Below are 27893 nucleotides of genomic sequence, written 5' to 3'. Positions count from 1 at the left end.
ACAGAGAGAATAGGTCAAAAGTTGGGGGAGGCACTAAGGCTTTGTTCATATCACATTCAGAACCTGATCCCAACCGTGAAGCATGGTGGAGGGAACCTCATGGTTTGCAGCTGCTTTACTGCCACAGGACCTGGATGCCTTGTGATTTGTAACGGAATAATAATTTCTAAGGTGTATGAAAACAATTTACATGAGGATGTAAGGACTGCAGTCATGACTTAAAGCTGAAGAGACACTGGTTGATGCAACAAGGCAATGATTCAAAGCAAACAAGTAAATCAACTATAGAATGGGTGAAAAAGATAATGATGTGTTTTAGAATGTTAAAGTTCTGACCTTAAAGTCTACCATAACTAAATAGTATAGGTGACAATTGGGGATGAGCAAATCGACTTCGGATGAAACATCCGAAGTCGATTCGCATAAAACTTCGTTAGAGCAAGCGCACCGTACAGAATTAGAATGTATTGGCTCAGATGAGCCAAAGTTAATACTTTGCGAGACTTCGGTTTAATAACTTCAGAAATTAATTTCTACTGTTAAAAACCTTTTACCGAACTTGGTTTCGGTTCCAAATCTGTACACAGAAGCCATACACAACCCACTGTAGTGTACAGGGAAGGAAGGGGGAAACATGAGCTGCAGAGGCAAGGTAACCAGACACAGATGCAGCTACTACTGGGTGATGTATCTCTCCCCAGAGCTGGACGATCCAGCAATGGGATGAAATACTGTAAATCACTCTATGGCCGCATCTTGTTTAGGTACGTTTTAATTCTAACCACAACTTTATTGAGATATGGCATGACCAGAAGAGGTCTGTGCATACGTGGCATCCCAGAAATAGTGAACAGAAACACACTTGCAGGAAGGAATGATGCAAAAAGTCTTCATCAATGTTATGCAAATCGTATTTGCAACTACAGTAAACATTTAGTGGAGGCGATTGCCGCTAAAGGGTATCTAAAGGTTCTTAAACTCAATGGTGCACTATAGGAGGTTTACTCAATATGCTTGATAATAGGGCTCATTTACATATGTTTGGCGATTTCACTTCCCCTTTGCCGTGAAGCACAAAACACTGGAGGGAGAACTGAAGCCAGGATCAAGCACAGTTTTCTATGGGATTCTTCTCATACATCTGTTGCATGCTGGATGTCAAATAGCACTGGACAAAGAAATGCTGCATGTTCAGTTTTTCTGTTCACCAATATCAGTGTATAGACGTCAGATCTGTGCATTGACACACAGTGCACATATCAGTTGTGCCTAAAACTGTTGGCAGAGTACAACTGAATGATATATGTGAAGTGTAGCGTTCACGTCTTAGACCAAACTGTTTGCGTAATATTAGTTTAGTTAAACCGAGTTAGTCAATTTTGACAATCCGACTATTTGCATAGTAATCAAAGCAGAAATCCATGTAATTCCAAAGGGTTCACTTACTTGCACCTGTATATGCTTATTCAATAGTTTTTGAATTCTGTCCACATTTGGCATGAAAGGGCCCCTTAAAGCTATGCTAAAAAAAAAAAATAAGATTGCAAAGGGTTGGGAGGGAAGCGGGATTTTCTTCTGTAAAGCGTTTTCATATCTGTCTAATGTAAAATGACTGATGTTATGAGGAAAACTTTAAATAAAAACATGTTTAAAAAAAAAAAAAAAAAAAAAAAAAAAGCTGCCTATGCATCATAATATGCAATATAAAGTTCAGCAGCACTCAAGAGATGACCCAGAGGGTCCTGGCACTCAAATGCCCCTTCACTTCTAATCAAAACCTCTGATGATGAGAAATGTGTCTCATGGTGAAGGATACTTGGCAGCTGCTGGGTAGTTGGTGAGGGAATCTGCCTGTGCTTGAGTGAAGGACAATTTGATTCTTTTAAATTCTCATTATGCACATAATCATAAGGCATTCAATAAGTTTTAATATGGCAAATTACTGTACTGCTGCCCATATAGGCAGAGAACAACATATTCCATTTCTCTGTGTATTTACATCTTCAGTCTTTTTGAGAACATATCAGTGTTAATCACATTTGTAGCGCTGGTGTAAATCTCACATTTTCACAGATAGCAGGGTTTATATGCACGTTACACATGCCATCCCAATGTGATAGGTTTAGAAGTCTTCTTTCAGATTACACTGTATTTTGGTCAAGCTGTTACAGACCACGCGCATGAATGGCCATCTTCATAATGAAAGATCGGATCTATTTCTCCAAGCCATGTCAGTACATTGCTGGACTCATCGTCTCCATCTGTAATAGAAAGTTACATAGTGATGGACTGTATGATGTGGGGGATCTGGTGGTCCTGTTCTATCTAGGGAAAAATAATGAGCTAATAGAAACTAAATATCCACAATATAAACAACTTTTGACAATTTGTTTCATTAGGAAGAATTAACAAGGATTAAAATGGCTGAGAATTTTACCTGCAGACTTGTGCGGGTAGAATCCACCCCAAAGTACAATACTAGGCAAGTAAGTGAGATGTTACATATTGCATCCACAAGCTGCAGACATTTACTATGCATAAAAATGATAATGGTGTCGATTTCTCATTCTGTTTGATATTTTTTACTTCTGAAAATGCTGGGCAGGAGCATTTCAAACTGTAACAGACAAATTGTGGCACTTACATTCTTAAGCACTTGTCCTTCCCTCCACTGGCTACGCTTTGCCCATCAGGGCTCCAGTCAACAGCATAGACCTAAGGCAAGAAACACACATTAGAAAACACACTGCTTACTTAAGAAATCATTTATATCTAGTTAAAAACTCTAAAGAAAAAGCATGCTGGGCAGCACAGCAGCCAAATGAATTTAAAGCGGCTCTGTCCCCAGTATTAACCCTATTAAACCAGGCATACTGGCTGGTAGGGCTCATCATGCTGATTAACACAATAACTTTCTTTTGTCTGTATGATAAAAAGTAGGGATCGACCGATTATCGGTTTTACAGATATTATCGGCCTATATTCAGGATTTTGAACGTTATCGGTATCGGCATCTATTTTGCTGATATACCGATAACGTATTGGGAACAAGGATCACGCTGCTGACAGCGCTCTCTGTGTTCCCTCAGCAGCACAGGGGAGAAGGAAGTAGTGTCTCCCTCCCCCCTGTGCCGCTGCCGCCAATGAGAGGAGGGAGGACAAGAGGAGGGGAGGGGCTGTGGCCACTGCGCCACCAATGAAGATAAGTCTCATTAATTCATATACAGGAGGCGGGAGCTGGCTGCAGAATCACATAGCCGGCTCCCGACCTCTATGAGCGGTAGCCGTGATCTGCGGTAGTTAACCCCTCAGGTGCCGCAGATCACAGCTAACGCTCATAGAGGTCGAGAGCCAGCTATGTGATTCTGCAGCCAGCTCCCGCCTCCTGTATATGAATGAATGAGAGAGGTATCTTTATTAGTGGCGCAGTGCGCCCCCCCCACCAAACCCAGGTATTAAAACATTGGTGGCACAGTGCGCCCCCCACCCAAGCCCCCCAGTATTAATCATTGGTGGCAGTGGCCACAGGATCCCCTCTCCCCTTCTCATTGGTGGCGCAGTGCGCCCCCCCCCAAACCCCAGTATTAAAACATTGGTGGCACAGTGCGCCCCCCACCCAAGCCCCCCAGTATTAATCATTGGTGGCAGTGGCCACAGGGTCCCCTCTCCCCTTCTCATTGGTGGTGCAGTGGCAGCTTCTGATCGGTTACCAGGGCAGCCAGGACGCTACTGAAGCCCTGGCTGCCATGGTCAGCTCCCTGCTGCTGTGTGCACAAAGCACAGGGCAGCAGGGAGAGTGTGAAGTCCTATTCACCCTAATAGAGCTCTATCAGGGTGAATAGGACAAGGGTTCTAGTCCCTAAGGGGGCTAATAGTTAAAAAAAAAAAAAAAAAAAACACACCAAAATATTAATTATAAATGAAAAAGAAAGATTTACAAGAAAAAAACCTACACGTTAACAATAAACATAAATTTTCAGCAGATTTGTGTAGGAAATTTTATTTTTTTTCAAAAATGAAAATTCGCAGAATATCGGTATAAATTATCGGCTATCGGCCTGAAAGTTCATAGATTATCGGTATCTGCCCTAAAAAAATCAATATCGGTCGATCCCTAATAAAAAGCTGCAGAGAAATCTGTGTTTTTACTCATATGCAAATGAGCAATTTGAGCACTCAGAGGTGAGACTGAATCATCTGAAAACTGCTATATAAACACCCCCTGTGCTCTGCACCCGCCCCTCTCCCATTGATTAACAGGGCTAGACATGAGGCTGAGAGCAGAGCCCTGTCCAAGAGCTGTGTGCTAGCAATATCATATATTCCATACACTATAGCAGAGGTAGGCAACCTCTGGCACTATAACTCCCAGCATGCCTACTTACTCTTGTCTCCTCTAAACTCCCATAGAAATTAATGTTGCATGCTGGGGATTGTAGTTTCACAGCAGCTGGAGTGCAGAAGGTTGCTGACCCCTGCACTATACGGTAGCTTCACCACATCGAGATCTGCTCAGAAAGCTTATCTACATATTACTGCTTTATTAACAAGCAACATATACGATTATAAAGACATCAGTAATATGTGTCAGCTTATAAGCATAGAAAAAACACTTTTCTCTATGTGGTAATGCTACAGCTTAGTGCTGTAGTAGTTGGTTTTGCATGTAAAGATCCCTGGTTTGAGAAAAATCTAAATTTTCTCTTTAGATATTTTATTTCTTCCACATTTAGGGTCCATTCACACTTCCGCAAGTGTTTTGCGGTCCGCAAAACACGGACACCGGCGGACCGCACATGCCAGGCACTTTAATAGAAATGCCTTTTCTTTACGGAACGGAAGTGCAGATGCAGACAGCACACTGTGTGCTGTCCGCATCTTTTCCGGCCCCATTGAAAATGAATGGGTCCGCACCCGTTCCACAAAATTGGGGAGCGGATGCGGACCCATTCATGCGGATGTGTGAATGGACCCTTATCCCATAAGAAAAGTCTATGTCCTTATTATATTGAGAATAATGTTTTTGTTTTTTTAGAAAGCTAATAAATATTACAGTTTTTTTTATAATCATATATTGTGTCTGAATAAATAGGTAACAGGATTAGAGAAAAAAAAAAACACCATTCTCAATATAGTAAGGCCTTTTGATTATTATTTGATTATATATATTATTTATTATAGTATAGCCTTTAATATGGTTTTGAATAAGAAAAAAAAAAAAATTATGAAAAAATGTGTATATCTTCTGGGATTTGAACATCTAGGGTACATGCATGGTAAACCACAATACCACTAAGCTATAGCATCACCACAGAGATATTTTTTTTTTCTCTGCTTATAAGCAATCACATACAACTGGTGTCTTTCTACTGTAATTATATATCCTGCCTGTGAATAAAGCAGTAATATGTAGATTCACTTTTTGAGCACATCTCAGTGTGGTGAAGCTATAGTGTATGGAATATATATTTACTTGCTAGCACACAGCTTTGCCCTCAGCCTGATGTCTTGCTCTGTCAATCAATGGGAGGGGGGAATGTGCAGAGCACAGGTGTTCCCATCCATGCACACTGCTCTGTAGATGAAATATTCAGCCTGCTGGTAGACAGCAATGTATACAAGCAATCTTATGAGCACCCTATGTGGGTATATGTGGGATCAAACTTTAACACAATATTGATGGGGTCGCACAGAATTTTCTCCCTACCAAAAAAGTCTAAGAATCTTTTTAATACAATAATTCTAAAATCACAGAAAATAATGCAAAAACAATAGATGCAAACAATATATATGGACTAATCCCTCACTAATAATAAAATCTGAGACTCTCAGCCAATATATTTTGATTAAAACACATCTGTGCCCGCCTACCCGCGCCAAGGTGGTCTTAGTCAAGCAGGTCCTACTATAAACCTACCTATGCTGTTGGGCATCTACAGTGGATATAAAAAGTCTGTTAAAAATAAATGTCAGATTTCTGTGATGTAAAAAGAAATGACAAACATAAATCATTTCAGAACTTTTTCCACCTTTAATGTGACCTATAAACTGTACAACTCAATTGAAAAACAAACTAAAATCTTTTAGGTAGAAGGAAAAATAAAATATATAAAAAAATAATATGGTTGCATAAGTGTGCACACCCTTAGGCCTCTTTCAGCATTGCACATTTTGCCCACTCTTCTTTGCAAAAACACTCCAAATCTGTTAGATTGTGAGGGCATCTCCTGTGCACAGTCCTCTTCAGATCACCCCACAGATTTTCAATCGGATTCAGGTCTGGGCTCTGGCTGGGCCATTCCAAAACTTTAATCTTCTGGTGAAGCCATTCCTTTGTTGATTTGGATGTATGCTTTGGGTCGTTGTCATGCTGAAAGATGAAGTTCCTCTTCATGTTCAGCTTTTTAGCAGAAGCCTGAAGGTTTTGTGCCAATATTGACTGGTATTTGGAACTGTTCATAATTCCCTCTAGCTTAACTAAGGCCCCAGTTCCAGCTGGAGAAAAACAGCCTCAAAGCATGATGCTGCCACCACCATGCTGCACTGTGGGTATGGTGTTCTTTTGGTGATGTGCAGTGTTGTTTTTGCACCAAACATATCTTTTGGAATTATGGCCAAAAAGTTCAACCTTGGTTTCATCAGACCATAACACCTTTTCCCACATGCTTTTGGGAGACTTCAGATGTGTTTTTTCAAAATGTAGCCTGGCCTGGATGTTTTTCTTCGTAAGAAAAGGCTTTCGTCTTGCCACTCTACTCCCAGGGCCGTCTTTAACAAGGGGCAAAAGGGGCAGCTACCCCGGGCCCAGTTGCTCCTAGGGGGCCCAAGGCAGCTGCCTCTTGAACCCTGCTAGCCACTGCCCCGGGTGTCAGGCTGTCAGCTACACAGGGGGTGCTGCCATGCCTGCCTGCCGGCACACCATGCAGCGTACTGTCAGAGCTGTGATTCTCTAGGACCTTAGATGACATCATCACATGTGACCAGTAACCTAGCAATATTACTGGTCAAATGGCTATGAGGTCATCAAGGTCCTACCAGTGTTGCTGTAGAAGTTTGCCTTAACTGTGGAGCTTTATTTGTGAAGATTACATCAGAAAAAGGTGACAGGGGCTGTTCTGCTAATATACTGTAAACTACTGTATACTGTGGGGGCCTGTATAGTGTGGGGGCCTGTATAGTGTGGGGTGCTATACTGCTGTACTGTATAGTGTGGGGGTCTGTATATTGTGGAGTGCTATACTGCTGTACTGTATAGCGTGGGGGGCTGTATAGTGTGGGGTGCTGTATAGTGTGGGGTGCTATACTGCTGTACTGTATAGTGTGGGTGGCTGTATACTGTGGGTGCTGTATATTGTGGAGTGCTATACTGCTGTACTGTATACTGTCGGGGGCTGTATACTGTGGGTGCTGTATATTGTGGAGTGCTATACTGCTGTACTGTATAGTGTGGGGGGCTGTATAGTGTTGGGTGCTGTATACTGTGGGGGGCTGTATATTGTGGGGGGCTGTTTCATGTATCGTTTGGGGTGCTTTATACGGTGAGGTGCTATACTGCTCTACTGTATACTGTGAGGTGTTGTATACTGTGGGCTACTGTACTGCTCTACTATATACTGTGGGGTACTGTATAGTGTGGGGTGCTATACTGCATACTGTGTGGTGCTGTATACTATAGGGTGCTATACTGAATACTGTGGGTTGCTGTATACTATAGGGTGCTATACTGAATACTGTGGGTTGCTGTATACTATAGGGTGCTATACTGCATACTGTGGAGTGCTGGGGTGCACTGTAACACTAGGGTGAGCCGAGCCCTGGTCTCCATCCTGCACAGCGGTGCCCACTTCCAGCCTGAGCCCAGCTGCCCAGAGCACTGATCCTGAGCCGTTGGAGTCTTCAGAACTGGAAGTATTTACAGTCATTCACTGTACTCTACCAGATGTGTGGATTTTTTGTGTGTGTGTTGTGGTGGAGGGCGTGATTGCCTGCTAAGGTGTGGGAAGGCGGGATCCAGGGGGCTCAAGTAAATTTTTGCCCAGGGTCCAATCAATATTAAAGACGGCCCTGTCTACCCCATAGCCCAGACATACGAATATGTCTGAAGGTTCTCATTTATCCAGGTCATGGTATATCTGTAAAGAATAAATCAAGGCAACTGGACTTACTGTAGATTTCTTGAAAATGAACGAGCTTTCTCAATTCTGAGTGACTGTACAAGAATTCTCTGGGAATAAATATGCAACTGAATCAACATCTGGTAATTATACCCAGCATGGGGTCAGAGGTCATTATACCCAGCATGGGGTCAAAGGTGTTGATTCCATTATCCTAATTGGAGTCACTAGGTGATAGCAGACATATGAAGAATACGGGAGATTGTTGTCACATGTACCACACAGCCAGTACTTGCCAGATATTCCTGCAGCTCCTTTAATGTTGCTGTAGGCCTCTTGGTAGCCTCCCAGACCAGTTTTCTTCTCGACTTCTCATCAATTTTGGAGGGACATCCAGTTCTTTGTAATGTCACTGTTGTGCCATATTTTCTCCACTTGATGATGACTGTCTTCACTGTATTCCATGGTATATCTAATGCCTTGGAAATTCTTTTGTACCCTTCTCCTGACTGATACATTTTAACAATGAGATCCCTCTGATGCTTTGGAAGCTCTATGTGGAGCATGGCTTTTGCTGTAGGATGCGACTAAGAAAATTTCAGGAAAGACCAACTAGAGCAGCTGAACTTTATTTGGGGTTAGGCCTCATGCACACGACCGTTTTTTTGCGGTCCGCAAAAACGGGTTCCGTTTTTCCGTGATCGTTTTTTCGCCCGTGGGTCTTCCTTGATTTTTGGAGGTTCCACGGACATGAAAAAAAAGTCGTTTTGGTGTCCGCCTGGCCGTGCGGAGCCAAACGGATCCGTCCTGAATTACAATGCAAGTCAATGGGGACGGATCCGTTTGACGTTGACACAATATGGTGCAATTTCAAACGGATCCGTCCCCCATTGACTTTCAATGTAAAGTCAGGAATTAATATACCATAGGATCGGAGTTTTCTCCAATCCGATGGTATATATATTTTTTTTTAATAATTTTTATTCAAAGAAAAGTACAAGTACACTGTACACAAAACAGTTCAGAATAGCAACTACATCAGACATATCAATTACAGCATGGGAAAAAAGAAGCTTGTCATAAAGATAAGAGAATACAAGTACTTTTCCTCCATTTTACCCCCTTTGTTTTTTCCCTTCCCCCCCCCCCCCCTTTGCCCTCCAAATGACTGACATATACCACAGTAAAAGATGGTATATTTTAACTTGAAGCGTCCCCATCACCATGGGAACGCCTCTATGTTAGAATATACCATCGAATTTGAGTTACATTGTGAAACTCAGATCCGACAGTATATTCTAACACAGAGGTGTTCCCATAGTGATGGGGACGCTTCTAGTTAGAATATACTACGAACTGTGTACATGACTGCCCCCTGCTGCCTGGCAGCACCCGAACTTTTACAGGGGGCTGTGATCAGCACAATTAACCCTTCAGGTGCCGCACCTGAAGGGGTTAATTGTGCTGATCACAGCCCCCTGTAAGAGATCAGGGGCTGCCAGGCAGCAGGGGGCAGACCCCCCTCCCTCCCCAGTTTGAATATCATTGGTGGCCAGTGTGCAGCCCCCCCTCTATTGTAATATCATTGGTGGCCAGTGTGCGGCCCCTCTATTGTAATTTCATTGGTGGCCAGTGTGCGGCCTCCCCTCTCCCCCCCCCTGCCCGATCATTGGTGGCAGCGGAGATTCCGATCGGAGTCCCAGTTTAATCGCTCTGGGGCTCCGATCGGTAACCATGGCAACCAGGACGCTACTGCAGGCCTGGTTGCCATGGTTACTTAGCAATATTACAATATTAGAAGCATCATACTTACCTGCTGGCTGCTGCGCTGTCTGTGTCCGGCCGGGAGCTCCTCCTACTGGTAAGTGACAGATCATTAAGCAATGCGCCGCACAGACCTGTCACTTACCAGTAGGAGGAGCTCCGGGCCGGACACAGACAGCGCAGCAGCCAGCAGGTAAGTATGATGCTTTTAATATTGTAATATTGCTAAGTAACCATGGCAACCAGGCCTGCAGTAGCGTCCTGGTTGCCATGGTTACCGATCGGAGCCCCAGAGCGATTAAACTGTGACTCCGATCGGAATCTCCGCTGCCACCAATGAAGGGGGGGGGTGGCGGGAGGCCGCACACTGGCCACCAATGATATTACAATAGGGGGGGGCAAGGGGGGGGGGCGTACACTGGCCACCAATGATATTACAATAGAGGGGGGGGGGGGGGGTTAGCCGCACACTGGCCACCAATGATATTACAATAGGGGGGGGCCGCACACTGGCCACCAATGATATTCAAACTGGGGAGGGAGGGGGGTCTGCCCCCTGCTGCCTGGCAGCCCCTGATCTCTTATAGGGGGCTATGATATGCACAATTAACCCCTCTGTGTTAGAATATACTGTCGGATACGAGTTTTCACAAAGTGAAAACTCATCTCTGAAAAAGCTTTTATGCAGACGGATCTTCGGATCCGTCTGTATGAAAGTAACCTACGGCCACGGATGCGGATGCCAATCTTGTGTGCATCCGTGTTCTTTCACGGACCCATTGACTTGAATGAGTCCGTGAACCGTTGTCCGTTAAAAAAATAGCACAGGTCCTATTTTTTGGACGGACAGGAAACACGGATCACGGATGCGGCTGCAAAACGGTGCATTTTCCGATTTTTCCACGGACCCATTGAAAGTCAATGGGTCTGCGAAAAAAAACGGAAAACGGCACAACGGCCACGGATGCACACAACGGTCGTGTGCATGAGGCCTTAGTCAGAGGCACTTTAAATGATGGCAGGTATATGCTGACTCCTATTTAACATGATTTTGAATGTGATTGCTTAATTCTGAACACAGCTACATCCCCAGTTATAAGTGTGCACACTTATGCAACCACATTATTTTAGTTTTTTTTGTTTTCTTCCCTCCACCTAAAAGATTTCAGTTTGTTTTTCAATTGAGTGGTACAGTTTATAGGTCACATCAAAGGTGGAAACAGTTCTGAAATTATTTATCTTTGACTCATATTTTTTACAGCACAGAAACCTGACATTTTAACAGGGGTGTGTAGACTTTTTATATCCACTGTACATTCAGGAGAGCAGACCCTGCTCCTAGGTACCTCTGCGTGCTTCTGTGATTTTAATACAATAATTCCTTAATTTTGTGTGGGGAAAACATTAAAGGGGTTTCCCCGGGACATTGATGCTGATAGCCTATGCTTATGAGAGGTCATCAATATCAGATTGGTGAAGACCGTCTGACACCCTGTGCACACCCACCCATCAGCTGTTCCAGCCAGCCACCAGAAACTGTAAAGTGAACTCCATCCACCATGTAGTTTAGGACACCAGCATATTGCAGCTCAGCTCCCATTCACTCCTGGCATAGACGCTACACAGTGGACAGGACCTTGTCATGGGGGTGTGGGACGTCGGACTCCCACCAATCTGACACTGATGATCTATCCTGATGATAGGCCATCAATAAGTACTGGAAAACCTGTTTAAGTAGAGGAATGCAGTAGAGGCGCACACAAGAAAAACAGCCACAAGCCTATAATTGATGAATTAGGGGAGCGGAACATCTGAAATGTACTCCAAGGAAAGTGATGAAGAGTTAGCATAGGAAGGAAAATTACAATGTCATTTAGACGACCAGCTCTTTGATCATTAATTGGAGAGGTGAGTTTTGTGTTATTGGTAGACAAAAACAGGATGTTAAGTTAGTTTGCCACTCTAGTCTTCATGGATTCTGTTTATCGGAAGGAATGTAGTGCACTGTCACTAAACACTATGGATCTGGGTGCAAAAGTACAGTTTTCACCAGTACTGTAACTTTTTTGCCCAATCCTGCAGTCATCCATTACATGCTTAAAGGGTTTTCCAACTATGTGTAACTGATGACCTATCCGCCAGACAAGTCATCAGCATCTAATCAGTGGGGATCCGACAACCGGGACCCCCACTAATCAGCTCACAGGAGCACCGGGCCTTCTCAAGAAGCTGATAAGCTGGGGTCCCGGGTGTCAGATCCCCACTGATCAGAGGACAGGTCATCCAGTTTACAAATAGTGTGATAACCCCTTTAATGTCTGTAGGCTAACAAGAAATAGAAGGCCGACTGGGTAAAGGCCCATTTACATGGGCAGATTATTGGCCATTAAAACAATGTAATTATAAAAAAGACATGGGAAGATTTATCAACACTAGTGTAAAGGAAAACTGGCTTAAATGCCCATGGCAACCAATTAAATTAATCCTTTAATTATCCAAAGGAGATTTGAAAAATGAAAGGAATCTGTCTTGTTAATATCAGAAATTAAGGCCTCTTTCACACTTGCGTTGTCCGGATCCGGCGTGTACTCCACTTGCCGGAATTACACGCCGGATCCGGAAAAACGCAAGTGTACTGAAAGCATTTGAAGACGGAACCGTCTTCCAAATGCGTTCAGTGTTACTATGGCACCCCTATTAAAGTCCTGGTTGCCATAGTAGGAGCGGGGAGCGGTGGAGCAGTATACTTACAGTCTGTGCGGCTCCCGGGGCGCTCCAGAGTGACGTCAGAGCGCCCCATGCGCATGGATGACGTGATCCATGTGATCACATGATCCATGCGCTTGGGGCGCCCTGACGTCACTCTGGAGCGCCCGGGGAGCCGCACGAACGGTAAGTACACTGCTCCCCCGCTCCCCGCTACACTTTACCATGGCTGCCAGGACTTTAGCGTCTTGGCAGCCATGGTAACCACTCTGAAAAAGCTAAATGTCGGCTCCGGCAATGCGCCGAAACGACGTTTAGCTTAAGGCCGGATCCGGATCAATGCCTTTCAATGGGCATTAATTCCGGATCCGGCCTTGCGGCAAGTGTTCCGGATTTTTGGCCGGAGCAAAAAGCGCAGCATGCTGCGGTATTTTCTCCGGCCAAAAAACGTTCCGTTCCGGAACTGAAGACATCCTGATGCATCCTGAACGGATTTCTCTCCATTCAGAATGCATTAGGATAATCCTGATCAGGATTCTTCCGGCATAGAGCCCCGACGACGGAACTCTATGCCGGAAGACAAGAACGCAAGTGTGAAAGAGCCCTAAGCCAGTTTTTCTTTATGCCAGTTTTGATAAATCTTCCTACACACTTAAGAGTATAAAATACCTCATCTGCATGTCCTGGAAGGTCCACAAACAACTTCATGGTCTTAGCGTCCCAGACTTTAAGTGTGCTGTCACTGCTTCCGCTAACTAAAAGCCGACTATCCGCAGACCAAGCAATCTGATACACAGCAGAGACGTGACCACGTAAGGAAGATAAATACCTGCATTGCAGGAAAAAGAAAATACATTTCATTATGACAACATACAGAAACCTATACTTCAATGGGCAAAACTACTAGCATTTTCATGTCCATTATTTTCTTTGCAGGGAATGAATATATCCCATTCTCATGACTATTATGTAACTCCCATAGACATGGCTTCAGAACCTTATTGGATAATGCACAAAAGGCAATTTTGCATGGAGGAAATATAAAATGCAACATGTTGGCATGCTCTGCTCCTAGCCTTTATATTAATTTTAATGAAGGGCGTAGTCTGGGAGAAAATGACTATGAAAATATGGCAAGATATGATGAATTCAAAATAAATTTAACAGGAGATCCAGGAAACAGGCAACAACACTGACATGTGTAAATGCCCTGCAAACTGCAGTTTACCAACAGCACATGTTGATGGCCCACCATTAGCACCTCAGCTTCCGGAAATTAACCAGAGAACATATCTAAAATCCACCACTGATGTTGGGAGTTTTTCTTTAGGTTGACAAATCGTTCTTACCATATTTCTTGTCTAATGCCCATAGGCACCTGTAGCTCAATACTCACTGTAACTCACTGGCAGCAATTATTGTCTGATTACTACTACAGATACAAAAGGGTTGTAGGAGATTTTTAAAAAAGTAGTTTTTTTCCCCAAATACAGCACTATTCCTGTCCTGGAGCTGTATCCGGTAAAGCAGTCAACTTCCAGCCAATTTAAGAGCTGCAACAGCAGACACAACCCACAAACGAGAGTAGCACACTCTCTCTGGGAAAAAAGATAAAAATCACCTACTTTCCAGTTTTTCCATCCCATAACTTAATGGATTTGTCAAAGGAGGCACTGGCAATGATTCTGGTGTCAGGAGAGAACAGAACTTCATTGATGAGAGCCTGGTGACCTGTCATCCTCTGTAAAGGTTTCTTATCTTCAGCTGGAGCCCAGAGGAACAATGTGAAGTCATCAGAGCCTGACACAAGCCTCTCAGGATCTTTTCCCTGTTAGAGACAAGTTAATGTAAAAAAAGAAAAGAAAATATACTCTTTGCAAGCAAGTCTCAGGTGAGATCCTACTCCACACTTGGTTGACAAGGAATTAAACCTAAACAAAACATAAGTCATTATACAATTCTAAATAAAGAAATGCACCAAAATAAAAAAAAGATCAGATTATCAAATAATTTTGATTTCTAGAAAAAAAGTGCACACTTAGATTTCTAGAGCAACAGTGAACACACAATAAGGGCTCCTGCACAAGGCCGTTGTGGTTTTGCGGTCCGCAAATTGCCATTTTTATTGTTCACCTGAGGGGGTTAGGTCATCTGATATTTTTATACAGCAGGTTCTTACAGATGTGGAAATACCTAATATGTATACTTTTTTTTAAATGTAAGTTTTAAACAATAATATTTTTGAAACAAAAAAAAAAAAAATCATGTTTTAGTGTCTCCATAGTCTGAGAGAAAAGACTTCAGAAAAATCACAGCACTCCCAATCTTGAATCAAATCCTTCTGTTTATTAGCACCAAAAAAAGCGACGCTTCGACACAGCAGGTCTTTTTCAAGATACAGGCCCGTAGCTTGAAAAAGACCTGCTGTGTCGAAACGTCGCTTTTTTCGGTGCTAATAAAGAGAAGGATTTGATTCAAGATTTGGAGTGCTGAGATTTTTCTGAAGTCTTTCCTGGCATTTAAGGGGCCCTTCAGACTGGGGCCTGACATCGCGAGCACCGCCGCTTAAATTTGGACTCACAAAGAATTTGTAGTAAGTGGTGCTGTCCTTCCTCTAGTTTTGGTTTATCCATAGTCTGAGAGCCATAGTTTTTTGGGGGGATTGTCATAGGTAGGGGCTCATTTTTTGCGGGATGAGGTGACGTTTAGATTTGTACTATTTTGGGGGGCATACGCCTTTTTGATCGCTTGGTGTTGCACTTTGTGATGTAAGGTGACAAAAAGATTTTTTTTTAGCAGTTTTTTTTTTTTTTTTTTTACGTTGACCTGAGGGGTTAGGTTATGTGATATTTTTATAGAGCCGGTCGATACGGACGCGGCGATACCTAATATGTATACTTTTCTTTTTTCCCTACTTTAAAAAAAAATAAAATTAACTTTATTTTGGGAAAAGGAAGCTTTTTTTTTTTTTTTTTTTTTACTTGAAACTTATTTTGTTTTGTAAAACTTTATTTTCTGAACTTCTTTTTTTCACTTTAGAAACATAAGAAAATGTGAAAGTGAAAGGGTCTGAAGACTTTCGAATGCACTGTAAAATCTGATTCGCCTTAAAATGGTTTTCTGGGAGCTCAACTGTTTGAAGAGAAGAACTGCCTCCTCACAGCATACAAGGCACAGTGCTGTGCATAGGGTGGCCACTGGCTTCACCCAAGAAAGCCGGACCTCACCGGCCACGTCCACCTCTGTGAAGCCACGCCCCCATCACAGGCTGGGGAAGGAGAGGGAAGAAATTTCTGTGGGGAAGGTGAGCTGGGGGCAGCCCGGGTGCTTCTCTCCCCCTCAGTCAGCCGCAGGGAGCCATGTCTGCGGCTCTAGTGACTGACTGGGGGTGAGAGAAGCCTCAGTCAGTTGCTGCAGCTCACGCTCAGACAGCGCAGTGCTGCTGTCTGAGCGTGAGCTACTGAAAGGGTGGACATCCCTGTGTCCGTCCAGGCCCTGCGCCGGACGGAGGACAGGGAGCCAAAAAAACCAAAAACTGACTGTCCGGCCTAAAACCGGACGTCTGGCCACCCTACCTGTGCATTGTATATATATTCCGATTCCATAACATCTGAATTTTTTGATTCTATAGAATTGATTCACTCATATCTAATATAGATATATTCATAGAATAAAGCAAGAAAATCCAGTTCACCTGGGTTGGGGCATTCGCCGTGCCCAGATAGGTCTGAGTCAAGACCGCTTAAAGTGTAACTGCCATTTCACTTCATGTGATGCTGAAGGGAAGATATTCATGAAGCTTTATAGTTCAGTTATTTTTACATTTCTGATGTCTGTATTCAGCCCTTAGCAACCATATTTCTCTGTGCCTCTATTTCAGCATCTTCCTAAGATGGCCTCTGCTGCACTTCCTGTGATGATGTTTACCATGTCTAGCAGACAGACATCAGAATGCAGATAACTTCCCCGACTACCCCAGAGCAGCGTGTATCCTCTCAAATCCAGCTAACCAGAGACAGACCAATCAGAACCCCAGAGCAGTGTGTATTCTCTCACATCCGGCTAACCAGAGACAGACAAGACCAATCAGAATGCAGATAACTTCCTCCTCTACCCCAGAGCAGTGTGTATCCTCTCACATCCAGCTAACCAGAGACAGACAAGACCAATAAGAATGCAGATAACCTCCCCCACTACCCCAGTGTGTATCCTCTCACATACATCTAACCATGTTAGAAGGGAAAATAATAAAGATTGGTTCCCCATCGCGGTCACCTAGCAACCATGCATGAAAATCGCACCGCATCCGCACTTGCTTGCGATTTTCACACAGCCCCATTCACTTCTATGAGGCCTGCGTTGCGTGAAAATCACCGCTCATGTGCACAGCCCCATAGGAATGAATAGGTCCAGATTCAGTGCGGGTGCAATGCGTTCAACTCACGCATTGCACCCGTGCGGAAAACTCGCCCGTGTGAAAGAGGCCTAAGTCTGCCAGCACTGTATTGCTACGACATCCTTTTTCTTGCTTCTCACTATGTTAGTTTTCAGCTCCAGACTCACAGGTCAGATAAGGAGGGATACATCACTTGGACACACAGAAGGCTCTGTCCCTCAAGTTACAATATTAATTGGTTCTAGGGCGACCATTGTATGTTGAAACCATTGTAAGTTGAGTACTCGTTTCCAAAGCCCCAAAATGTCATCCAAGATGAGAGAAAATGAAGATTGAAGAAAAATAAGCAGATAACTAAGAGATAAAACAAGTCCTTACATATAACAGTAAGGAAAAGCTGCTAACTAGCAACTAATAAAAAGTGGCCTTGAGTGGTTGGATCTGGGTCTGAGACATTGTATGTGGAGTCTAGTTTTAACTTACGATGGGTCAAAAAAGACAATTGTATGCTGAAAATATTGTATCCTGAGGCCATTGTATCTTGAGGGATCACTTTGTAGTGTAGAAGCAGTTCTCTATTACCAGGGACAGACTTGGGCTGCAACTTAGGTGGAAGTGAGACCCCTAGTGGCCATGGCTTTGCAGCTTTTTTCACGTGGCTGCAGACATTTTTTTAAAATGAAAAGATTCTGAAATTTGCTAGTTACACCATTCTCTATTATATGAAAATTTGGGAAAGTACAGCCACTCTAATCTTATGGTTGTATGATAAATAGTACTGTATATGGTATTTAATATCTACATGGTAAATCTCTGCCCTACGGTTATTCTAAGCTGAATGTACCTGCACTCGTCAGATCGCAGAAGATAAGCAGCTTAAGGCTTGGCATGTACCAGCTTGGGAGACTGGTTGGGAATCCCTTGTTCCGTTGACTCAAAAATAGAGCCTGCTCTTCCTGAGGCTTGCTCTACTAAGTGGCTTCTTATTAAGTGGAGTTAAAAAACAAGGAGTTTAAGAAAAGTAGTTTGGAAACTAAGGTTGGATATAATTTACTTGTGTGTTGTTGGCTTAATTTTACGTGGTCCTTCGACTACAGCAGACAGGGTCTAAATCTAAATCATTTATACTGTTTTACTTTTTTACTGTTGTAATCCCCATTTAGTGTGTGTTGCACAATTTACAACGCAGTCCAGTGCACATCTTGCATGATGTATGCAGTCCTGGAACAGGAGTTCAAGGGTGTATATCTTTGTTCTAGATGTGAGCAAATTACCCGTTTGGAATCGCAGATCGAGTCTCTAAATGGGCAAGTTGCAACACTGAGAGGCATTGATAATTTGCAAAAGAGTTTGCTTCTCACCGAGCAAGCACTCTTTGGGGTAGATGAGGGGGAGGGTGACAGTGAGGAGGCTGAGGAAAGTGAGGTAGCTAGCTGGGTAAAAGTTAGAAAGCGGGGTAGAGGGAAGAGTGCCAGGGAGGCTAGCCCTGATCTGACACACCCCAACAAGTTTGCACGTTTGGCAGATGAGGGGGATGTCAGTCCAGGGACGGCACTGCCGCAGCCGGACACTTCCTCTGCCAGTCAGGGGAATAACAGCTCCAGTAAGCAGGGAACCAGGAGAGCAGGGCAGGCCAGACAGGTGCTGGTAGTGGGAGACTCCATTATTAGGGGAACAGATAGGGAAATCTGTCACAAAGACAGTGATCGCCGAACAGTGTGCTGTCTTCCTGGTGCTAGAGTTCGACACATCGCGGATCGGGTTGACAGATTACTGGGAGGGGCTGGAGAAGATCCAGCAGTCATGGTCCATATCGGAACCAATGACAAAGTTAGAGGTAGGTGGAGAGTCCTTAAAAATGATTTCAGGGATTTAGGTCAAAAGCTAAGGGCAAGGACCTCAAAGGTAGTATTTTCCGAAATACTGCCTGTACCACGAGCCACACAAGAAAGGCAGCGGGAGATTAGGGAGATTAACAAGTGGCTCAAGAACTGGTGTAGGATGGAGGGGTTTGGGTTCCTGGAGAACTGGGCCGATTTTTTTATCGGCTACAGGCTCTACCGTAGGGACGGGCTGCACCTCAATGGGGAAGGGGCAGCTGTGCTGGGGAGAAAGATGGCTAGAAGGTTGGAGGAGTGTTTAAACTAGGGACTGGGGGGGGGGGGGGGGGGGGAATTACCTTATAGGAGGGGAAGATAGTGCAGTTAGAGACCGGAGGCAAGGTAATAAGAATGGGGGAGGAATGGAAGGAGGGACTAGAACAGTTCAGAAGGAAAGGTGTAGGGTAAAAAATATACATAAACCTCTCAAATGTATGTATACTAATGCCAGAAGCCTGACTAATAAAACTGGTGAACTGGAATTAGTGATGTGTGAGGAGGACTATGACATAGTGGGAATAACTGAGACATGGCTGGATGATAGCTATGACTGGGCGGTTAATCTACAAGGTTACAGTCTGTTTAGAAAGGATCGTCAAAACCGGAGAGGGGGAGGGGTCTGCCTTTATGTAAAGTCCTGTCTAAAGCCCACAGTCCGAGAAGATATAAGTGAGGGACATGAACATGTGGAGTCACTGTGGTAAGAGATACATGGAGCTAAAAACAACAATAAATTACTAATAGGAGTTTACTATAAACCACCTAATATACCAGAGTCCACAGAAAATCTACTACTAAACGAGCTAGACGAGACGGCAAATCATAATGAGGTGGTTATTATGGGGGACTTCAACTACCCAGATATAGACTGGGAAACTGAAACTTGTATATCTCATAAGGGAAACAGGTTCTTGGCAATAACCAAAGACAATTACCTTTCCCAACTGGTTCAGGACCCGACTAGAGGGACGGCCATACTGGACTTAGTATTAACCAATAGACCTGACAGAACAACAGACGTGCAGGTTGGGGGACACCTGGTAAATAGTGACCATAAAGTAATAACCTTCCAATTATCTTTCAAAAGAGCGTTTCTACAGGGAGGAACAAAAATACCAAACTTCAAAAAAGCTAAATTTAGCCAACTAAGAGAGGCCATAGGCCTAACTAACTGGGACAAAGTCCTCACAAATACAGACACAAAATGGGATATCTTTAAAAACATCCTAAAATCTCATTGTGAGAGGTACATACCGTATGGTAATAAAAGGTTAAGGAACAAAAAGAAACCAATGTGGATAAATAGAACTGTAAAGAAAGCAATAAATGACAAAAAGAAAGCATATAAAACACTAAAACAGGAGGGTAGCACGGAAGCACTGAAAAACTATAAGGAAAAAAATAGAACATGTAAAAAACAAATAAAAGCGGCCAAACTAGAGACCGAGAGATTAATTGCCAAAGAGAGTAAAACTAACCCAAAAATGTTCTTCAATTATATAAATGTTAAAAAGTATAAATCTGAAGGTGTTGGCCCTTTAAAGAGTAATGAGGGGGGAGTCGCAGAGAGCGACGAGGAGAAAGCAAAGCTGTTAAATATTTTTTTCTCCAATGTATTCACTGAGGAAAATAAATTGTCAGATGACATGCAGAATGCAAAAATAAATTCCCCATTAAAAGTGTCCTGTCTGACCCAGGAAGAAGTACATCAGCGACTTAAAAAGATTAAAATAGACAAATCGCCAGGACCGGATGACATACACCCCCGTATCCTAAAGGAATTAAGTAATGTCATAGCCAGACCCTTATTTCTGATATTTGCAGACTCTATACTGACAGGGAATGTCCCACAGGATTGGCGCATGGCAAATGTGGTGCCAATATTCAAAAAGGGGCCAAAAACAGAGCCTGGAAACTATAGACCGGTAAGTTTAACATCTGTTGTGGGTAAACTGTTTGAAGGTTTTCTGAGAGATGCTATATTAGAGCATCTCAACGGAAATAAGCAAATAACACCATATCAGCATGGCTTCGTGAGGGATCGGTCATGTCAGACTAATTTAATCAGTTTCTATGAGGAGGTAAGTTCTAGACTTGACAGCGGCGAATCAATGGATGTCGTATATCTGGACTTCTCCAAAGCATTTGACACTGTACCACATAAAAGGTTAGTATATAAAATGAGAATGCTTGGACTGGGAGAAAACGTCTGTATGTGGGTAAGTAACTGGCTCAATGATAGAAAACAGAGGGTGGTTATTAACGGTACACACTCAGATTGGGTCACTGTTACTAGTGGAGTACCTCAGGGGTCAGTATTGGGCCCTATTCTCTTCAATATATTTATTAATGATCTTGTAGAAGGCTTGCATAGTAAAGTATCAATTTTCGCAGATGACACTAAACTGTGTAAAGTAATTTACACTGATGAGGACAGTATACTACTACAGAGGGATCTGGATAGATTGGAGGCTTGGGCAGATAAGTGGCAGATGAGGTTTAACACTGATAAATGTAAAGTTATGCACATGGGAAGGAAAAATGCAAGTCACCCGTACATACTAAATGGTAAAACACTCGGTAACACTGACATGGAAAAGGATCTAGGAATTTTAATAAACAGCAAACTAAGCAGCAAAAAACAGTGTCAGGCAGCTGCTGCCAAGGCCAATAAGATAATGGATTGCATCAGAAGGGGCATAGATTCCCGTGATATGAACATAGTCCTACCACTTTACAAATCGCTAGTCAGACCACACATGGAGTACTGTGTACAGTTCTGGGCTCCAGTGAACAAGGCAGACATAGTAGAGCTGGAGAGGGTTCAGAGGAGGGCAACTAAAGTAATAACTGGAATGGGGCAACTACAGTACCCTCAAAGATTATCAAAATTAGGGTTATTCACTTTAGAAAAAAGACGACTGAGGGGAGATCTAATTAATATGTATAAATATATCAGGGGTCAGTACAGAGATCTATCCCATCAGCTATTTATCCCCAGGACTGTGACTGTGACGAGGGGACATCCTCTGCGTCTGGAGGAAAGAAGGTTTGTACACAAACATAGAAGAGGATTCTTTACGGTAAGAGCAGTGAGACTATGGAACTCTCTGCCTGAGGAGGTGGTGATGGTGAGTACAATAAAGGAATTCAAGAGGGGCCTGGATGTATTTCTGGAGCTTAATAATATTACAGGCTATAGCTACTAGAGAGGGGTCATTGATCCAGGGAGTTATTCTGATTGCCTGATTGGAGTCGGGAAGGAATTTTTTATTCCCCTAAAGTGGGGAAAATTGGCTTCTACCTCACAGGGTTTTTTGCCTTCCTCTGGATCAACTTGCAGGATAACAGCCCGAACTGGATGGACAAATGTCTTTTTTCGGCCTTATGTACTATGTTACTATGTTTCTTTTGTCACACTCTTTTTTCCCCCCCCTAGAACTCATTAGGATTTATTTTCATCCAATATACTTTTACCACAAAAATCAACAAAAGCAAAATTACACAAAAAATATGCAAAACATTTCCAAACTTTGAAGCCTTTACCCATAACACTCACCCGGACTTGATTGTATCTCTGTAGAGCCTTCTCTTTCAGCTGCTCCACTAGATTGTAACAAAAATATTCATGTTCAGTGCTCATTAAAATTAAAAAGGTATTGTATATGCTTCAGTGAAATTGCACCCATTCATTGGGATCTCAAAACCGTCGGAAAACACTTCAGTTATGTCCCCATTCACTGTCAATGGGGACAAAACTGAACAAACCAGAACGAAGTGCATCAGAATGCACTAAAAACAATGTAAGTCAATGGTTCCTGATCTGTATTTTTCGGGGGAAAAAAACAACTGATCCGGCGCCCATTGACTTAAAATAATGTTAGGGACGCATTCTGTTTCTTAACTTTCAATTTAATACGACCGCATCTGAACGTAACCGATGCAGCTGGTTGTTTTAAATCAAACTGGAGCTTTTTCCTCCGGTTTTGAGATACTCTGCCAGATCTCAAAACCAGAAATGAAATTGGATATGTGAAAGCAGCCTTAGGCCTCATGCACACGGCCGTTCCGTGCATTGGGGACCGCAATTGCTGTCTCCAATGCACGGGCAACATCCATGCAGCGCGCCGGACCCATTTAACTTGAATGGGTCCATGGTTTGTCCGCACCGCAAAAAAATATGACATGTCATATTTATTTGCGGTGCTGTACAACGGAAAGAAACACCACGGAAGCACTCTGTAGTGCTTCCGGTGTTCCGTGACTCCGTTCCGCATCTCCGGAATTGTGGACCCATTCAAGTGAATGGGTCCGCATCCGTGATGTGTGGTGCACACGGTCGGCAGCTGTGGATTGCCGACCCGCCGTTTTCGGGCCGCAATATGGCCACGGCCGCCCAACGGCCGTGTGCATGAGGCCTTACAATGTGACCCACTGATATGGCCAGAAAAATACACAATAATTACAGTCTTAATAAATATAAAAGTGTACTTAGATCATCTAATAGGTCACTGTAACATGTCAGAAAATACCATCAGCAGGAATTCACGAGCTAGTTATTACCCCCACCCCAGTTTTCTGGTGTTAAAAAAATTGCAAAACCAGGTATCGCCACCTTAAAGGGGTTCTGCAGTTCTTCTTAACCGATTGGCGGTGGTCCGACACCCGGGAGTCGGGAACCCCGCTGATCAGTTGTTTGAGAAGGCAGAGGGGCTACAGTAATGCCACAGACTTCAACGTTTACTGCAGGCCCAGTGATGTCACGACTAGCATCACTTGCCCGGGCGGGGCTAAGCTCCCTTCAAGTTAAGGGAGCTTAGCTCCGCCCAGGCCAGTGATACTTTTCGTGATGTCACTGGGCCTGAGGGAAACAAGGGAGGCCGTGGCGCTCCAGGAGCGCTGTGGCCTTCTCAAACAGCTGATCGCTGGAGGTCCTGTGTGTCGGACCCGCACTGATCAGATACTGAGGATCAATCCAGAGGATAGATCAGCAGGGGTGTAACTACCATAGCGGCAGACCATGCGACTGCTATGGGGCCCAGTTGGGATCATCTCCTCTTTTGCTGGAGGTGAAAACTTGGTCAGGACTCTACCCTCTAAAAGGAACAACTTTTAGCAAATGAGGCAGTGGAAAAATGGCCCAAGGGTCATTGAAAAGGGTTTAGGCAGAAACCCTTCTGTCCTGTGTGTGGGGCCTGGTTTGATCCTTGCTATGGGCCCCTTACGTCTCTATGTACGCCACTGATCATCTGTTAAAAAGAACTGCAGAACCCCTTTAAATCCCATTGCAACTTTTCATAATTGTAATTGGCATTTGGATGCCAAGCTTACCAGGCTTCTGAAAAAGGGGGGAGTAGCAATCGGCCCTGGCAAATTCATCATTATTTACACCAGAAACTGGCATAAATAATGACTTTAGATCTCAGCCTCCCGCATGGACTGCCAGAGGAGGCTTTTTGTATATTGCACTATAGATTTAAAGAGGCTCTGTCACCAGGATCAACCTCTATTAAACCAGGCATACTGGCTGGTAGGGCTCATCATGCTGATTAAAACTATACCTTTCTTTTGTCTGCATGATAAACAGCTGCAGAGATATCTGTGTTTTTATTCATATGCAAATGAAAATTTTGAGCACTAAGAGTCGGGGCTAAATATTCTGAGCACTGCTATGTAACACCCCCTGTGCTCTGCACTCCCCCTCCCCTTGATTGACAGGGCTAGACATCAGGCTGAGAGCAGAGCTGTGTGCTAGCATGAAAATATCACATACACTGTAGTTCACCACACTGAGATCTACTCAGAAAGCTTATCTACATAATAATACTTTATTCACAGGTACAATATATGATAATACAGACACTGGTAATACGGGTTAGCTTATAAGCATAGAAAAGACAGACCTCTTTTCTACGGACCGCGGCATGGAAGGGTTAAATGTCCGACATCAGTGCCAGCACCGATTTCAGCCGTTACAGTAGATTGTCAGCTGTAACATACAGCTGACAATCTACCACCACTCGCCATCCTGAATAATTGTGGGTGTGGCACCCTGATAATTATGGGGGTCCCGCTCGGCCATCCTGAAGGGGAGGTGATAAGTCTCAGTGAAACACAGCAGCACAGCCCCCATCTCCTTAACACTTACTGAGGAGATCGTAGCTGCGCTGCTGAACGCTGCGATGGGTCAGTCAAATCTGACTGACCCATCACAGAGATCCAAAGGCAGGGACTGCTGCGATTGGTCCCCTGCTGGGTGCACGGACAGCTCAGCTGTCCGTTGCACCCATTTAGAGGCCGGTGTCACCGCAAGTAAGGTGACACTTTCATCTCATGACGTACTGTGCACGTCATGATGCGGTAACTAAGACCACATCATGACATAGTAAGTCATTAGTCACTAAGGGGTTAAACAACTTTGGCACTGGAGCTGACTAGTACAGATTTTAACATCATATAATTCACCCAGCATTTTGCTAAGTGGATCTTATGTGCACTGCTCAAAAAAAATAAAGGGAACACAAAAATAACACATCCTAGATCTGAATTAATTAAATATTCTTCTGAAATACTTTGTTCTTTACATAGTTGAATGTGCGGTCAATAAAATCACACAAAAATTAAAAAATGGAAATCAAATTTTTCAACCCATGGAGGTCTGGATTTGGAGTCACACTCAAAATTAAAGTGGAAAAACACACTACAGGCTGATCCAACTTTGATGTAATGTCCTTAAAACAAGTCAAAATTAAGCTCAGTAGTGTGTGTGGCCTCCACGTGCCTGTATGACCTCCCTACAACGCCTGTGCATGCTCCTGATGAGGTGGCGGACGGTCTCCTGAGGGATCTCCTCCCAGACCTGGACTAAAGCATCTGCCAACTCCTGGACAGTCTGTGGTGCAACGTGACATTGGTGGATAGAGCGAGACATGATGTCCCAGATGTGCTCAATTGGATTCAGGTCTGGGGAACGGGCGGGCCAGTCCATAGCATCAATGCCTTCGTCTTGCAGGAACTGCTGACGCACTCCAGCCACTTGAGGTCTAGCATTGTCTTGCATTAGGAGGAACCCAGGGCCAACCGCACCAGCAAATGGTCTCACAAGGGGTCTGAGGATCTCATCTCAGTACCTAATGGCAGTCAGGCTACCTCTGGCGAGCACATGGAGGGCTGTGCGGCCCTCCAAAGAAATGCCACCCCACACCATTACTGACCCAATGCCAAACCGGTCATGCTGGAGGATGTTGCAGGCAGCAGAACGTTCTCCACGACGTCTCAAGACTCTGTCACGTCTGTCACATGTGCTCAGTGTGAACCTGCTTTCATCTGTGAAGAGCATAGGGCGCCAGTGGCGAATTTGCCAATCTTGGTGTTCTCTGGCAAATGCCAAACGTCCTGCACGGTGTTGGGCTGTAAGCACATGCTGCTGGGTTGTTGCCCTCCTACGGCCTCCTCCACGTCTCCTGATGTACTGGCCTGTCTCCTGGTAGCGCCTCCATGCTCTGGACACTACGCTGACAGACACAACAAACCTTCTTGCCACAGCTCGCATTGATGTGCCATCCTGGATAAGCTGCACTACCTGAGCCACTTGTGTGGGTTGTAGACTCCGTCTCATGCTACCACCAGAGTGAAAGCACCGCCAGCATTCAAAAGTGACCAAAACATCAGCCAGGAAGCATAGGAACTGAGAAGTGGTCAGGTCACCATCTGCTGAACCACTCCTTTATTGGGGGTGTCTTGCTAATTGCCTATAATTTCCACCTGTTGCCTATCCCATTTGCACAACAGCATGTGAAATTGATTGTCACTCAGTGTTGATTCCTAAGTGGACAGTTTGATTTCACAGAAGTGTGATTGACTTGGAGTTACATTGTGTTGTTTAAGTGTTTCCTTTATTTTTTTGAGCAGTGTATTTATGTAGGAGACAGCACACCAATGAGTTTTTTTATTGCTTCTTTTATTTAGTTCATTTGAGATATTTTTCAACACCAGTGGTATCAAATATACATCAGTGCAACGTTTCAGGCCCTTTTTATTTGGTTCCCATTTTTCAATATATACGGCCATGTATTAGTCCGGTGTGCACTGACAGCTAGCTCTCTGAACAGAGAAACGGGGAAGGCTGCCAGTTGCTGATAAACCGCATACTAGACTCATAAGCATAGAAAGAGCAAGTATTTACATGAAAAAATGACAAGTTACACAAGGTTTTCCCAAAAACCGATATATCAATCTGCTGAGCTCTTTCTACTCTATAATATGCTGCCTGCAGATCAAACTGCATGTTCAATGTGACCAAGTTCCCTTTAATTAGCAGCCTAGTCCTAATACCTGAGGTGGACCAGAGTTTGGGGATCTGACCGTACTCTCTCAATCTGAATCCAGGTCCTTTTCCAGTTTTTTAAAGATCAAACTTTGGAAAGTTTGAGATTTCAACTGCTGACTAAAAACATTCCCCAAATCCTACCACACACATGACAGGTTTCTAGTTGAAAAAGATGTACAGACTTTTGCTGTCCCTCTCTCACAACTGGTAAAAGCAAAAAAAATAAATAAAAAAAAAAACAAAAAAAAAAACAAAAAAAAAAACAGGGCTAGAAATGAGTATTTTGAAGATAATGAATGCAAGTACAAATGTATAGGGCACTTACAGGAGCCTTTCATGTCCTGGGGATTGATGGAGGCTTCAGCTGGATTGAAAGCCCCTGTTCGGAGAACATAGTCTGTACTAAGTGCCATGGTGTTTACCCAGTGTCCATGACCTTGCAAAGTACGGCACAGAACTCCCTAAAAGAGATTAGTGTTCATACGAGAGCTGTAGTATGATCAACATGGCGATATCTGCATCTTAAAGGGGTTGGCTCATCACACACATTCATGGCATATTGTTAGGATATGCCATAGGAGTGGGTTCCAGAGGTGTAACCCGCCTCTGTCTACAGAATGGGGGACCTGCACAGTGTGCTCTCCATTTATGGCTATAGGACGGCCAAAAACAGCAAGCGCGCTCTACAGAAGTACCATAGCAGT

The 27893-nt window shown here is 43.8% G+C and overlaps 1 protein-coding gene across 1 annotated transcript in view; it reads right to left on the bottom strand.

Moving 5' to 3' along the window:
• Positions 1-1904: 1904 nt before the first annotated feature.
• NLE1 (notchless homolog 1) overlaps positions 1905-27893 on the bottom strand; it is a 52769-nt gene continuing 26780 nt past the window's right edge. The window contains exons 8-13 of the mRNA XM_040424693.1: positions 27515-27650; positions 22420-22466; positions 14210-14412; positions 13254-13413; positions 2645-2715; positions 1905-2261 (exon numbers count right to left, since the gene is read on the bottom strand). Of these exons, the coding sequence (XP_040280627.1) occupies positions 2249-2261; positions 2645-2715; positions 13254-13413; positions 14210-14412; positions 22420-22466; positions 27515-27650 (630 nt within the window). The 3' untranslated portion in view covers positions 1905-2248. The remainder of the gene's footprint in view (positions 2262-2644; positions 2716-13253; positions 13414-14209; positions 14413-22419; positions 22467-27514; positions 27651-27893) is intronic.

Source organism: Bufo bufo, chromosome 3, assembly GCF_905171765.1.
Source record: "Bufo bufo chromosome 3, aBufBuf1.1, whole genome shotgun sequence".
Taxonomy (NCBI): domain Eukaryota; kingdom Metazoa; phylum Chordata; class Amphibia; order Anura; family Bufonidae; genus Bufo; species Bufo bufo.
The sequence above is the reverse complement of the archived record's forward strand: the minus strand, read 5'-3'. Positions and strand labels throughout refer to the sequence as shown.